Genomic DNA, 16176 nt, shown 5'->3' with positions numbered 1-16176 from the left:
ATCATCAAAAACAAGAACTAGAAGCAAAATGTGATCACATAAAAGTCCGTGAATACTTTTACATGTTATTTCATGTTACAAATGCAGGATGCATCATGAGTTAAATCTAAAATCAGGTTATCATCAAGTATGAGTCCAACTAAACATGAAAAATGACCAATAAGAGCAGAATCATGTGTTTAATAGAAATGATTATTTCTCACCATTTAGTAAAAAAAGAAACTAAAGAAATAATGGAAGAAATAATGACTTGATTTGCAAAAAACCTGATGAAACATGTATTAAATGTCTTATTTTCTTTGTCTTGGAAATAAAACAAAGTATAATTCTATTAATCCTGTAATCACACCTCAGAGGTGTTGAAACAGTTCACACTAAAGGATAGTTTTCTACTCATTATTTATGTTCTTATTCTCATTAAGTAAAAACAATAGATGGAATCATTTCAACTGTTAAAAAATCACAAACTGGCTACATTTGTAACACTGGAGTGGAAACAGTAGAGTCTTTTAGGTTCTTCAGACTGGAAAAATCATCTCATTTATTAGATTAACGGTGATGTGAGGCTGTTAACTGATGCCCTGGAGAAAAAGCAAGGATTCCTGGAGTATTCATCCATGTATGTATACGTTATTTCTAACATCTGGGATTTTTAAATGGGTTTCAGAATTCTTATTTATTTTACTGATTATTTTTTGTCTCTTTAGTTCAGTTTGTTGATTATTCTGTTCATTTTCTGTAGCTTTACTTTTTTACTTTGTTTAGTTTGTCCATATTTTTGCTCAGTTTGTCGACTGTTCTCTTTTCTTTTGATTTGGGACTCATTTTGATCATATTTTCCTGATTTTTGAAAACAATGCAACAATAAAATAAGACAGACTGTATCTAAAATGAATAGACAGATAGACAGATAGACAGATAGATAGATAGATAGATAGATAGATAGATAGATAGATAGATAGATAGATAGATAGATAGCGGGAAAAAAAATGTCAGATCGATTAAAAAAGTGAACAAAATAAGGAAAAACGTGGACAAAAATGGACAAACATGCATCAAAATGAGTAAAGACAAAAAAAATAAGCAGCAAAATTAGAGAAAAATGAACAAAATGAGACAAAATTAATTTAAAAAAATGAACAAAATAGGCAAAAAAAAAATGGACAAAAGCAAACAAACAAGTAATAGATAGATGAAAATGTACACAATTGGCAAAAAGATTGAAGTATTCATCCATGTACTTATATTTCTAATATGTGGGATTTTTAGATGTGTTTCTTAATTCTTATTTATTTTACTGATTATTTTGATCTCTTTAGTTCATTTTGTTAATTATTATGTTCATTTTCCTTCATTTTGTGTAGATTTACTTTATTATTTTGCTTGGGTTTTTCTCATTTTTGGTGCTTATTTAGTTCATATTTTCCAGATTTTTGTAAATATTGCATCAATAAAATAAGACAGACAGTATCTAAAATGAATAGATAGATAGATAGATAGATAGATAGATAGATAGATAGATAGATAGATAGATAGATAGATAGATAGATAGATAGATAGATAGATAGATAGATAGATAGATAGATAGATAGATAGATGAAAATGTATACAATTGGCAAAAAGATTGGAGTATTCATCCATGTACTTATACTTCTAATATGTGGGATTTTTAGGTGTGTTTCTTAATTCTTATTTATTTTACTGATTATTTTGATCATCATTACTTTCATTTTCATGAAATTAAAATTGAAATGATCATTTTCATGAAATTTTCATGAGTTCATTTTGTTAATCATTATGTTCATTTTCCTTCATTTTGTGTAGATTTATTTTTTTATTTTGCTTGGGTGAACAAAATAAGGAAACAAGTGGACCAAAATTGACAAACATGCATCAAAATGAGTAAAGACAAAAAAAAAAAAAAGCTGTAAAATTAGTGAAAAATGAATAAAATGAGACAAAATTAATTAAAAAATGAGCAAAACAGGCAAAAAAAAATGGACAAAAACAAACAAATAAGTAGCGCAATGAACAAAAAGGACAGACTGATTGATTGATTGACAGGTGTGTTTTACCGTGGGGTGGGGGTTGGAGCAGAACACCGTGTACTTCCTGATGATCCCGTTCACTTTCAGAGGAGGAAGCCATGACACAAACACCACCGAGTTGGACGCCGCCGCCGCCTTCACCCCCGCCGGAGGACCAGGAACTGGAACCACAAAGAAGACCATCCCCATGATAAACCTCCCGCATTATGCAAATATTATCGCTCCCAGGAGTTTTATGAGCTTCCAGACTGTTTACACTGAGAGTAAAGTCAGATAACGTATGATTTCCTTCTACATCCAAGGCTTTTACAGCCCGTCTTCTTCACTCACTGCTCCATAATATTCAGTTTAATATTTCATATAAAGTGCAGACGTGCTGAAATTCCTTGGGGTTGTATAAAAAAGTGAACAGTGATGATACTGATCTGCCAAACAGCTCATCCTGACTCGGCCTTGAAGTGAAACTAAAAACCTCAAACACCCAAACAGCTACTGATCGACAATGTTTAAGAACTTCGGAACCACTGAACCCATCAATAGGTTGAAATAATTCAGGTAAAATACACTTTTCATGGTCATCAGATATGACCCATTTGGACGTTCAGAGTCTCCGTAGTTACCATGGAAACACCGTCATCTTCTACAACATTGATTCGACAGTAAAACCCGTGGAGTTGGATCAATGACATGGAGATGTATGTTTTTATGTTCCGTTAATGATCACTTTCAGTTTTCTCTGTTTTTGATTTAATAACCCTCAACTTTAATATGAGCTTTAATGAACATCTACATGATCAGTAAATTATATATAGATAAATATCGTATTTTTATTTAAAAATGCAAATACAGAAGATAATATTATAATAAACGGGGATAAATTATTTAAGAAAGCACTTGTAGATGCTCGTTTTAGGTTCAGTTTATGATATATTTTGCTAAAATAGTAAAAAGTTTCTTCAGTTTTCTCTGTTTTTGATTTAATAACCCTCAACTTTAATATGACCTTTAATGAACATCAACGTGATCAGTAAACTATATATATAGATAAATACCTGATTTTTATTTAAAAATGCAAATACAGAAGATAATATTATAATAAATAGGGATAAATCATTTAAGAAAGCGCTTGTAGATGCTTGTTTTATGTTCAGTTAATGATATATTTTGCTAAAATAGTAAATGTTTCTTCAGTTTTCTCTGTTATTGATATAATAACTTTAATGTGAGCTTTAATGAACATCTACATGATCAGTAAATTATATATAAATAAATACCGTATTTTTATTTAAAAATGGAAATACAGAAGATAATATTACAATAAATAGGGATAAATCATTTAAGAAAGCACTTGTAGATGCTTGTTTTATGTTCAGTTAATGATATATTTTGCTAAAATAATAGACGTAGCTTCAGTTTTCTTGATTTTGATCTAAAAACCTTTGAATTTACTCTGAACATCTACATGATCAGTAAATTAAATATAGGAAAATACCTGATTCTCAGTCAAAAATTGCAAAATACAGAGGATAATATTACAATAAATGATGATAAATCACTTAAGGAAGGTTAAATACAGAAAGTGTCATCTGGGAGGTGCCACAGACGTAGCCCTGGGTCTTTCTGGGTTCGTGTTCGTACCGTCCTCCTTGGTGCGGGTGTAAATCTGCTCGCTGCGGACGCCGTCGCCGGCCCTGGTGAAGGCCAACACCTGGATGCTGTAGTTGGTGTACTTCTCCAGGCCGTCCAGCTCCAGCGAGGGCTTGGAGGTCGTCACGTTCCGGATCTCTCCGAGCTCTGAGGGAAAGAAACAGAGAAGAGTTTAGTGAGGACGAGTCGGGTCAAACGCATCAGAACCTCAGTGGTCCAGGTTCTAATGGTTCTAATAGTTTTGGATTTTTCATTCTAGTTTAGTTTTATTTAGTTTTGACTTTTTTTCTCTTTTTCAGTTAGTTTTGATTAGTTTTTAGAGCAGCTTTGCTAGTTTTTATTTGTTTTCGTTATTTCCTAAATCAGTGTTTTCCAGCCTTTTTTGTCTCGTGACCCCATTTTAACATCACAAATTTCTGGTGACCCCAGACATTCAAAACAGAGGATTCTTTTTTTTTTTTTGCTAAAATTAATTTGTTTTTGATCATGTAATAGTTTGTTATACTATGTTGCAAATCAACGTTAATATTAGAGGACATTTAGTCTATATAATGTATATTATTGTGGACAGAGGCAGTAAATCCAGGTGGAGATTACTGCACAAAGGGAGAATTGGATTTTCCTTGGTCAGAATATGTCCAGTCAGTCCAGCTGTGATTTACAAGGAGGACAATTAATACTGAACAAACAAGAACTGAAACTATGAATTATGAAAGAGCTGCAGCATCTGAAACTGACCACAATGAACATTTGACAGATAAACAGAACCACAGTGCTGCAGTTTCACAACCACAGTTTGTCTGTTATGGATTGGGATCGTCTCTGTCAACTCACCATAATTTTTTATTTCAACATTTTTGTTTTATTTTTTATCAACTAATAGAAGTTTCAGTTGACCCCATTTGAATTCCAGGTGACCCCACGAGGGGTCCCGACCCCAAGGTTGAAAAACACTGTCCTAAATGCTTAGTTTTAGTTTAGTTTTACTTTTATCTTCTCTGTCGTCGTATTCACATAAATCCCAGACAGGACTCTGCTGCTTTCTCCCAACTTTAGTCTCCATGCTTCCAGGTAGAGTGGGGACCAGAATTTTGTCTTTATGACAAGTGACGAGAAGTGACGGACCGTTAAGTGTCGTATGGTGCCAGCAGCTAAAATTGCCCGAGGGAAATAAATCAATTTCGTATCAATGAAACAAAGGGAATTTTGTCCATCACTTTTATCCGTTTTAGTTAGTTTTGTAAGCACACAATACAGTTTCATTAGTTATCGTTTTTTCTTTAAATTACACTGGTCAACAACAAATTTATTGTTTCAGTTTTCTGAGCTGATTTAGGATCATTTTGGTGCTGAATCCAAAAATCACATTCATTTTGCTCAATCAGGTCAACTTTCTGAACTATGCTACATATTGGCTTTTGAACATTTTTGCTTACATTTATGGGCATTTTCACATCATATGATACAAAATTCTTTCATATTTCTTGCAATAAACGAGTTCTGAAGATTTTACTTTTGCCAATTTATGATTAATGTTTTTTTTTAATATTACAGGTGAATGAAATGGCTTCGACTAGAAGATCTTGCAAAAATAAGCCTGACGTATTCTGCTCCATCTGCGCTGAATACACCATTGTACCTAACAGGAATCAAGTCACAAGTTTCATAAAGTGTGCTTACCAATCTGATTTTGCTATTAATTATTATATTTTGTGAGAAGATCAAATTTTTCAAAATCAAATGAGCAAAAAAACCTGACCTGATTGAGAAAAACAGATGTCATTTTTGGATTTAGCGGTGCAAAATGGTCCTAATTCAGTTGAAAAAACCTAGACAACTTGCAAAAACCATTTTTTTGTAACGCAGTGTTATAGTTTTTATTTATTTCAGTTAACGGAAATGTTTTTACAATTCTAGTCTTTGTCATTTTGTTAGTTTTCGTTAACGATAATAACCTTGGTCCAGACATGTGACCCATACATCACTCAGAAGATCAGATACATAAAAGTAAATGACAGCTCTGAGGGTGTGACAGCGCAGCCTTGGACATGATGAAGACACATTCATCACTAGTTTAACCGTCCACACGTCCAAGGTCTGAGCAGGTCGGCCTTGACTGAAGCCCTCGGACGACGCAGATGGATTTGTAACTGTTTCTCCTCCAGATCAGGTTGTTCTATCACAGTTTAATATGAACATTTAATTTGAATATTTGAACATATAACAGTTGTCATTAACCCCCCCCCCCCCCCATTATCACACCATGTGCATGTGAAACTATAATAAAAACATTTTTCATGCAGCTAATCTGATGTTTCCTCACATTTTAACATACTCTAATACTAGTTCATGCAGATAATATGCAAAAAGACACTAATGGTATGAACTGCAGTGTATGGGATGGTGCATAAGCGTCCACTGTGTGCTGAAATGCAACTAAAACAACAAGAGAACAGCTGTAGAATTACTGTCCACTGGAGTGACCACTATGCATGAAAGGGTTAAAAAAAAAATAAATAAAAATTGTATCTGAAAAAACTATTGCATCAAGCTTTTTCCAATCAAGACAATTATTTAATGTAAAAAATCTAAAACATTTCCTTTCCTGGGTCTCAGGAGGATAAAGTTGAACTGCCGTTGATAGAATGAGTCTCCCTCTAGTGGTCAGTGACATGTTTTGTGTCTGATGAAAGTAGTTTCTAAAGGTAAATTCAGTGAAATGTAGTGTTTCTATCTCCTCTCATCCTGTCATAGTAACATGTTGATTCAGCTTCAGACTGTTACTGTGCAGACTAGTCGTGGCTGTCAGGTCCTGAATGTTCATGTTCAGACGCCAGGCCAACGTGATGTGACAGAGCAGAGGTCAAAGGTAATCGCACTGTCACAACCAATCACACTGACGGAAACCCGGCACATGACAAAGGCTCAGCGTTTAGTCTGGATTCGACGGAACCGCACAGGTTTTGAGGTTATGATCACCGTCACAGATTTAAAAAATAGGACCAGTGTCCCTGTATGTCAGGAGGTGGTCTATCAAGAATCAATACCAGCTGAATGTGTGAGGTTGTCAGGTTCTGTTCTATGTTCCAGTCCTGTGGTCCTGATGCAGGAGACCAGTCTGCCAACAGAAGTGGGTGGAACTTTCACTGGAGAACTCAACTAATTCAGTCAAATATATATACCATGCTTTCCGGACTATAAGCCACTACTTTTGTCTCGTTTTGAACCCTGTGGCTTATTCAGCGATGCAGCTCGAGTATAGATTTATACAGGCTAACAGCTTCCAGGGGGCGCTTTAGCAGGAAGTGCAAAAGTGAGAGACAGGTGGAAGAGGTGATGAAGAGGAGAAGTTTTAAGGTGAACTTTTAACAATCATTTTGCGTGTCATGCACAAACCCTCATCATGGAAAACACAAAGAAATGCATATTTTGCAGCTTTTAAGTTAAAAGCAATTGATGTGTCTGTAAAGAAGGAAATAAAGCTGCAGCACCGAAGTGCCATTGAGCAACAATGGAGGAGAGACGTAGAGGGAGTGTGACGGAGAATTTGAGGCTGTTCAACTCCGACACTGAAGAAGATGACTGCAGTGGTTTAATGAGCAGAAGGAAGGTGAAGATACAGATCAATGACTGTTCTGGGTTTTTGAACCAGTCGTGTTCCTGCCGTTTTACTGCCGTGTTACAGGCACTGTTTGGAAAAAAGCAGTGAAGGTATGGAAATAAATATTTAAATCATCTGTCTGTTTATCATCTGTCTGTGTAAATATCTCATGTCACAATGTGGACACCTGCTGCTTATAGTCAGGTGCAACTTATATTCTGGTGTACCTTATAGCCCGGAAAGTACGGTATATGACTTCTATCAGTGATCAATAGGGACTATATTGATAAGTGTAACCATTTACATGTTATAAACCATCAAAATATGGACCATTATAAGTAAAGGCAAATTTGTCATATTTCAAAAACTCATCAAAAAATCTAAAAAAAACTCCAACTCTGAACAAACTTTGTAGACATTGTCCCAAGGAAGATACATACATAATTTGAAGTGAATCCAACCAGTAGTTTCAGAGAAGATGAATGTTGAAATGTAGAAATTGGTGACCTTGAATTCAAGGTTATTACCGTTAACGAAAACTAACAAAATGACGAAAACTAGAATTGAAAAAACATTTTCGTTAACTGAAATAAATAAAAACTGTAATTAAAAGAAAAAAACAATAACTAACTGAAACTCTATTGTGTGCTTGTAAAACTAAAATGTATAAAAATTATGGATAAAATTCCCTTCGTTTTCATCTTTGTTAATGTCGGATTGATACGAAAGTGATTTATTTCGCTCTAGCAATTTTATCTAGCGGCACCATACGACACTTCACAGTCCGTCACTTGTGTTCACTTGTGGTTTCCAGTCGTCTTCTGGTCCCCACTCTACCTGGAAACATGGAGACTAAAGTTGGGAAAAAGCAGCAGAGTCCTGTCTCGGATTTATTTGAATACGACGACAGAGAAGAAGAGAAAAGATATAAAAAAACTAAAACTAAGCATTTAGAAAAAAAATGAAAACCAATAAAAACTAGCAAACCTGCTCTAAAAACGAATTAAAACAAACTGAATTAGAGAAAAAAAAAGTCAAAACTAAATAAAACTAAGCTATAATTAAAAATCCAAAACTATTAGAACCTTGCTTGAGTTTGATCCTTCAAGGTCAGAGGTCATGGAGCCCAATGAAAGTCCATATATGACTTCCTATCAGTGCTCAACAGTAACTATATTGATATCTTTAAGCATTTACATGCTATGAGTCATCAAAATAAGGACCATTATAAGTAAAGACACATTTTAATATTTCAAAAATTCGTCAAAAATTCAAATAAAAATTTCTCAAAACTGTGAACAAAGTGGCAGAGTTGTGCATCTGAACTACGTGCTTCAGTGAGTATCTTTCAGTAGAGTATCTACTATTATCTGCGCTGTCAGAACATCCTACAGATGATGGTTCAGAGTCAGACCAGGGTTTAGTTCAACAGTTTTTGGATTCACTGCCTCGTATTCATGGAATGATTCACAGACGGACCTGAAACTGTATACATATCTCCAATATATCTGTAATTCTTTCAACATTTCGATCAACTCAGTCTTACTTTTACTCAAGTACAAGTTCACTATTTCCATTTGATGCAACTTATGGAACATCTCAGAGGCAAACACTGACAGCTGTAGTTACTTTTCAGATGAACTCTTTTCGTCTCCTTGCCGTCGACTTAAAACTACAGGTGTTGATGACATTATATGTTGGGATATTTTATGGTTCTCAAACCCTCTTGGATTTGCTAGAAAACACATAATCACAAAGCTTTACTTCTACAGTTTCCATCTCCTTCCTCTAGTTGAGAACATTCTCTTCTTTCTTAAACAAAATCAACTCTTAAAAACCCACTTGGACTCTCCAGAAAATGCATCAAAACAAGCCTGTTGTTCTGAGCTCCAGAAGAGGAAACTTTTAAGGCTACGTTTGGACGGTAACCACCTGAACAGAAAACGCAAAAGTGCCGTTGTGTTAATTCTGATTTTAATACTGACCATAAGTCTTCTATTAGTTTATAAGACACCTGTGATCGCTCTTCAGTTTTCATTCTCTTTCTAACCACAGGCCTAGATAGGAATGTTTACTCTCAGTCAGTTTCTCGGTTCTGCATCTTTTCTAAGCTACTTTGCCTCTAATGATACCACAAGATACAGCATAACCCAACTCCCTAAAACTTCCCCGGACAACTCCAAGGTCTTACATTCTGTCTGTTTGTATCTTATTTTCTTTCTTCTGCCTAGCGACAGCGTCATACATCATATTAACCAATCCCATTTAAGCTTAGTGCAGGCTACTATAAGTTAGACTGACTTCCAGGACAGGTCAGAACTGACTTCTGAGAGAGGGCGAAGCTTCGTCTGTCAGTTTCTAACACAGTAAAGGACAATAAAGGAAGGTCTGACTGACAACCAATCCATTCTCCACGAATTTCTTTGTCGTTACACCTCCACGACAGTTGCGTTCTCACTTTTAATTCTGCATTTAGACGTGCGTTTTGGGGAAAAAATCTGCATGCAGACGGACAAAAGTGTGTGAAATGTCCTATTTATGGCTGTAGTATGTACGCCAGGTAGCATCACTGCCACTTAGACCAAGCGCCTGTGTAGAACCTTTTTCCTCTCATCCACAGCTGTGTGGTTCTCCTCTGCTGTCCCGGTGCATCAGTCATTTGCTGAAGGTGCTTCATGTGCCTTCTCTGCTTTCTACTACTCTATAAAGATTCACAGATTTTTATATCAGTATTTTATTATTTTTATTATTCTATCAGTAACTTATACTATTTTTACTAAATGCTGCTGACAGTCGGGGACCTGAGTACAATATTTCGTTTCTGTGTATTTTTATATGCTGAAATGACAAATAAACTTGAATCCGAATCTGAATCTGAATCATGACAACTGCTGAAACGACTCTTGGAAGTAAATTACAGCGGCTAGGGCAACTTGAAGCTCCGTCGCAGTCAAATAATCCCACATGTTGTTGTTTTGCTGTACTGGCGCAAACCTGTGACGTAAAATCTACGTGGCGAGAAAATGCAGTTTCACATTTTTAACCCTTTAGACCACAGGTGTCAAACATGCGGCCCGGGGGCCAAATCTGGCTCGCCAAAGGGTTTGGTCCGGCCCTTTGGATGAATGTGTGAAATGCAAAAATTACACTAAGATATTAACAATCATTTTAGTTCAGTTTCCACATTCAGACCAATATGCTCTGAAGTGGGTCAGATCAGTAAAAGACTACAGTAATAACCTATAAATACTCACAAGTCCAAATTTTCTCTTTGTAAATGTAAACATTTTCATGTATTTACACTAAAACAAAGTAAAATTTTGCAAAAACTATGAATAACCTGAACAAATATGAACAACCTGAAATGTCTTAAGAGAAGTAAGTACAATTTTAACAATATTATGTCTGTAAATGATAAACTGAAGCATAATATTGTTGAAATTGCACTTATTTATTCAGTTTGTTCATGTTATTCACATGGTTTTGAAGGATAGTTTATAGATGTAAACATTTTCGTAATGTAATTTTACTTTTTTCATAGAGGAAACATAGAGGAAAATTTGGAGTTGACATTATTTAGATATTATTATGTTAGTATTTCACTGGTTGGGCCCACTGCAGATCAAATTTAGCTGAATGTGGAACTGAACTATAATAAGTTTGACAGCCCTGCTTTAGACGGTGACGCGAGAGTGGAGCATTTTTAAGATTTCCACTCCGGAAGGTGGTTTCACCGTTTTGTGTTTTCAACCCCCAAAAACACCATTGCCATCTAAACGAAAGGCACATCTGATCAAATATTTTGTCGTTTTCACCTGAGAGCGTGGTCGTGTAAACTGGGTGTAAGAGACACAATAATACAGCTAAAAACATAAGATACATGTTATATAATAAGATGCACTGTAAAATAAACTAAAAACAGTGCATAAAGTGGTTAAATAAGCCGAACCTTAAACACAGGCAGCAGGAAAATTAAACAAAATTCATCATATCTAGTAGTAAAACCTTTCATTTTCATATTTTAAGTGTATTTTGCTGGTGATACTGAGATAATTTGACTAAAGTAAGGATTTGCATGACGAGATTTTCAGTGTGGTTTCAGTACTTCTGCTGAAATCTGCAGTAGTGGATAAAATCCGAATACAACGCTTCTTTCTGCAAGTAACTGATTGGTAGTTTTAGCTGTCAATCATGCAAAACACCTGTAATCAGACAGAGTCCATGTGAACTGGTAGAATTCTTGTTCCTTTTCACTTCGTTTGGAAGATAACGATGGAAATGTGTCTAAAGTTCTGCAGCTGTAAGTAAACATCTGAACTTCTTCCACTGATGGAGCGAATATCAACATTCGCAGATAAACGTAACACCTCATTTTAGTATCGTATTGTGTTGCACAGGTGAGCGTTTACCTCCGTCAGGCAGGTTGGCCCAGTAGATGACCCTGAAGCCCACCAAGTTCCCGTTCAGGGCGTCTTTGGGGGGAGTCAGCCAGGACAGGGAGATGACCTCTGGGGACGTGGCTGTGGCCTGGACGTTCTCTGGAGGACGGCTGGGAACTGGAGGAGAACCACAGGAAATACAGAACATGAGAACCGGCTGCAGTACTGGCTGATGTCCACTAGGGGGTGGTATGAGCTCATATTAAACCACAACTCATTTTCTTCTGGGGGCCACAATCAGCCCAATATAATCTGAAGTGGGCCGGACCAGGAAAATAATAGCGTGATAGCTGATAAATAATGACAACTCCAAATTGTTTTAGTGCAAAAAAGGATATTCAACCATGTCAATATTTACGTTTACAAACTATCCGAACAAAAAGGATGCAAATAACCTGAAAAAAATGAAATTTGTTAAGAAATGTAGGTACAATCTTATCAATATTATGCCTCGACTTATCATTTATACATATGCAATACAGATCAGATCTACAACGGCACAAAACATTTACTAACAGGCAGGATATTGTTAAAAATGCACTTAATTTTCTTGAGACATTTCAGGTTGTTCATATTTGTTCAGGTTATTCACATTTTATTGTTAAAGGATAGTTTGTAAATGTAAACATTTTCATAATTTAATGTTTTTTGCACTAAATCAAAGAGAAAAAAAGGGTGTTGTCCAAGGTTATAATAGTTTTGGATATTTCATTATAGTTTAGTTTGGTTTTTTTTGTTTTTTTTCTCTGTAATTCAGTTCATTTTAGTTAGTTTTTAGAGCAGGTTTGCTAGTTTTTATTAGTTTTAATTTTTTTCTAAATGCTTAGTTTTAGTTTTGTCGTCTCTTTTCTCTTCTTCTCTGTCGTCGTATTCAAATAAATCCCAGACAGGACTCTGCTGCTTTCTCCCAACTTTAGTCTCCATGTTTCCAGGTAGAGTGGGGACCAGAAGACGACTGGAAACCACAAGTGAACACAAGTGACGGACTGTTAAATATCATTTGGTGCCAGCAGCTACAATTGCTTGAGTGAAATAAATCGATTTCATATCAATCTGACATTGACAAAAACAAAAACGAAGGGAATTTATCCATAATTTTTATACGTTTTAGTTAGTTTTGTAAGCACACAATACAGTTTCAGTTAGTTATCGTTTTTTTTTCTTTTAATTATAGTTTTTATTTATTTCAGTTAACGAAAATGTTTTTACAATTCTAGTTTTCATCACTTCGTTAGTTTTCGTTAACAATTATAACTTTGGTGTTGTCATTATATATACAGGGTGGGGAAGCAAAAATTACAATATTTTGAGGCAGGGATTGAAAGACAGTGTATGACCAATTAGTTTATTGAAAGTCATGAGAATTTATTTGCCACAAGAAAATGTTCATAATAGAAAATGTTTTTATTCTATGTGTCCTCCTTCTTTCTCAATAACTGCCTTCACACGCTTCCTGAAACTTGCGCAAGTGTTCCTCAAATATTGGGGTGACAACTTCTCCCATTCTTCTTTAATAGTATCTTCCAGACTTTCTGGTAATACTTTTGCTCATAGTCATTCTCTTCTTTCCATTATAAACAGTCTTTATGGACACTCCAACTATTTTGGAAATCTCCTTTGGTGTGACGAGTGCATTCAGCAAATCACACACTCTTTGACGTTTGCTTTCCTGATTACTCATATGGGCAAAAGTTTCTGAAAAGGTATGGATAATAGTGTTAGGTATGATTATGACATCAATATATGTTTGGTTTCAAAACAACTGACGTAGTGCCTGCTGAGAAAAAACAACTAAATGTTCATTGTACATTTTGCTTCCCCACCCTGTAAGTTAATACGATATTGTTTATGAGTTTGATGCCCTAACTTGCATTTTTCAAATTCATCCCAAGGGCCAGATTGGAACCTTTGGTGGGTCGGTTTTGGCCCCCGGGCCGCATGTTTGACACCTGTGACATATGGGGTTCATTCTGCCTCTGCACAGCTGGATTTGTGTTTGAGGAGGGGAAGAATAACTGCAAATATATCCACATATATTCCATCTGAATCTGGAGATGGAATCCACAGTGTGCTGCAGTGTCCGCTGGTATCTGGTCCGTTCCTTACCGTCCTCCAGTGTGGTCGCTGCCACCTCGGTGGACGACGGCCCCGTCCCGGCGCTGTTACTGGCCTGGACCACCACGCCGTACTGGGTGAACTTCTTCAGATTGTCCAGGACCAGGCTCTCTGCGTTGTCCCCCGTCGTCTCCACGCTGATGACGCTGAACTGGTAGTTTCCTCCGGAGCTGTACTCCCGGTACCCGACCTGGTAACCCCGGATGGCCCCGTTCTGGAGGTGCTTCTTGGGCGCCTGGAAGACGACGTGGAATCACAGTCAAATCTTTATTCCAAGTCAAACAAATCAAGCGGAGCGAGTAGTTTATCCTTATCCTGACTCTGTGATAATGCAGAAACATTTGACCTGTTTTTTCAGTTTTATTGATAATTCAGGATTGTATTAACTCTTTTAATCTTCATTGAAAATTGTTGCCTTCATTAAAGACATAATATTGATTTTACAGGAATTCTGTGCCTAAAATGGCTTGCATACTGCACCTACACCCTGTAATATTAGAGAAAACCCACAGCTTTTGGCTGCTTTTATTCACAACTTTGTCATATTTAACCTCCTAAGACCCAGGAAATGTCAGCAAAGTACAAGCTTTTTTAGTTTTTTATTAAATAAGTGCCTGTATTGGAAACATCATGAAGCAACAGTTTTTCCAGATGCAGTTTTTAAAATTTTTATGGAATGTCCTTTGTGGTGGACAGTTTTCTTTTCTTTTTTTTGTATAAAGTTGTGAAACTCTTGTCCACAAATGTGGACAGAAAACCCATAGCTGGGTCTGAGGAGGTTATTAAATAAAATCCAAACCTATAACTTATGAATATTTAAAATAAATCATACATTCAGAACGCTCACCGGAGATACGTTGGTGGTTAAAGGGTTGACACAATAACTCATCTGTCACTTTACTGTTGTAACTTTGTTTTTGCTGTTTATAGTTATAGTCTATGTTCAAAGTTAGTCTAATTTTATATTTTTCTATTATGTTCATTGTTTCATTAGAGTTTTGCAGTTTCAGTCTTCTATATGTGCTGTATGTATGGTAAAAGTGACAATAAAGCTGACTTTGACTGACTGCTTCTTGTCATGGGGTCAGAGGTCACACTAAATAGTGACTTTAACCTCTACCACACATTTAGTTGTTTTTTTTTTTAAATTTCATTGCACTGTACAGGAGTATGTTTGCAATGACAAAGCGTATTCTATTCTATTCTATTCTATTCTATTCTATTCTATTCTATATACATAAATGTGATGCTGAAGTCTGGATGCAGGACCAGACTGACTTACCCTCCATGTGACCCGGATGCTCTGAGAGGAAAGGGCCTCCAGCTGCACATCCTGAGGCGGTCCATCCGGAGCTGAAATCACACCCACAACACATGCGTTATAAAACTGTGAGTCTAGATCTGTTGCTTGAAAAGGTTTTTTTTTTCTTTTTTTTTCCCTCGGAGGACAAGCCTCTCTGCGGGGGTCGAGGAAGCCCAGAGATAAAGGGATGGGGGCTCATTTGCAGGAGGGGTCCGTCCTCGGTCTATTGAAAACAGTGTGACATTTACTACCGAGGCAGCTAATTGAAAAGTTGTGCTTTTAGTGTTGGGTCAGCGTGTGTTCAATAATGCAACAGAGCTGATGCGCTGATGTCACCAGGCCGTTAATGAATTGAATCCGTCAGCCCTTTGGACTCTTGTTTCACTCATGTCTGACTTGTTGTCGTACTCACTGTGTAATTAATGGAACAAACCAGCTTTAATCCTCATACCGTCATATAAATATTTGTATATTTCTGTGTACTTCTTAAAAATTAGACCAAAGTATGGAATTAAACACAATTAAACGTGTTTACATTATAATTTCTAAATACTTTCTTTCCAACAATGTTCAGATTTACAGAAATCCATTTTTGTATTCATCTGCTTTGCATATTAATCTAACGTTAATATTTAATACTATACACAACTATTTCACTGGACTGAAATGACAATGTGTGTCAATTAAGGTTGATTAACGTGTTGATTATTTTCTTCATTTATTGATTCAATGTTTGGTAGATAAAATGTCACAAAATGCTAGATGGCATCCTTAAATGTCTTGTTTTTCTTTTGTATTATTAAAATCCATAACCAAGTAGTTGACAATAAACTGATCAGTTGCTGCAGCTCCAGTTCCACTGAATGTAAAATTAATTAAACTGCATGTACAGTTGTGATAATATATACTTACTGTATTCAAATGTATATTGTTTAATTTGCTCTATTGTTTACATCAGTCTTCCTGCCAACCAGTTCTTTTTATTTTTAATTTGGATGTTTTGTCTTATTTGCATTCATTTTA

At 35.9% G+C, this 16176-nt stretch overlaps 1 protein-coding gene across 2 annotated transcripts in view; it reads right to left on the bottom strand.

Moving 5' to 3' along the window:
- The window catches only part of dscama (Down syndrome cell adhesion molecule a), a 176558-nt gene that overhangs the window by 18696 nt on the left and 141686 nt on the right, over positions 1-16176 (bottom strand). For both annotated transcript variants that reach the window (XM_030153377.1, XM_030153378.1), the window contains exons 16-20: positions 15133-15203; positions 13842-14085; positions 11706-11852; positions 3687-3842; positions 2076-2209 (exon numbers count right to left, since the gene is read on the bottom strand). In XM_030153377.1, coding sequence (XP_030009237.1) covers positions 2076-2209; positions 3687-3842; positions 11706-11852; positions 13842-14085; positions 15133-15203 — 752 coding nt within the window. The remainder of the gene's footprint in view (positions 1-2075; positions 2210-3686; positions 3843-11705; positions 11853-13841; positions 14086-15132; positions 15204-16176) is intronic.

Source organism: Sphaeramia orbicularis, chromosome 14 (genome assembly GCF_902148855.1).
Source record: "Sphaeramia orbicularis chromosome 14, fSphaOr1.1, whole genome shotgun sequence".
NCBI classification, from domain to species: Eukaryota; Metazoa; Chordata; class Actinopteri; order Kurtiformes; family Apogonidae; genus Sphaeramia; species Sphaeramia orbicularis.
The sequence above is the reverse complement of the archived record's forward strand: the minus strand, read 5'-3'. Positions and strand labels throughout refer to the sequence as shown.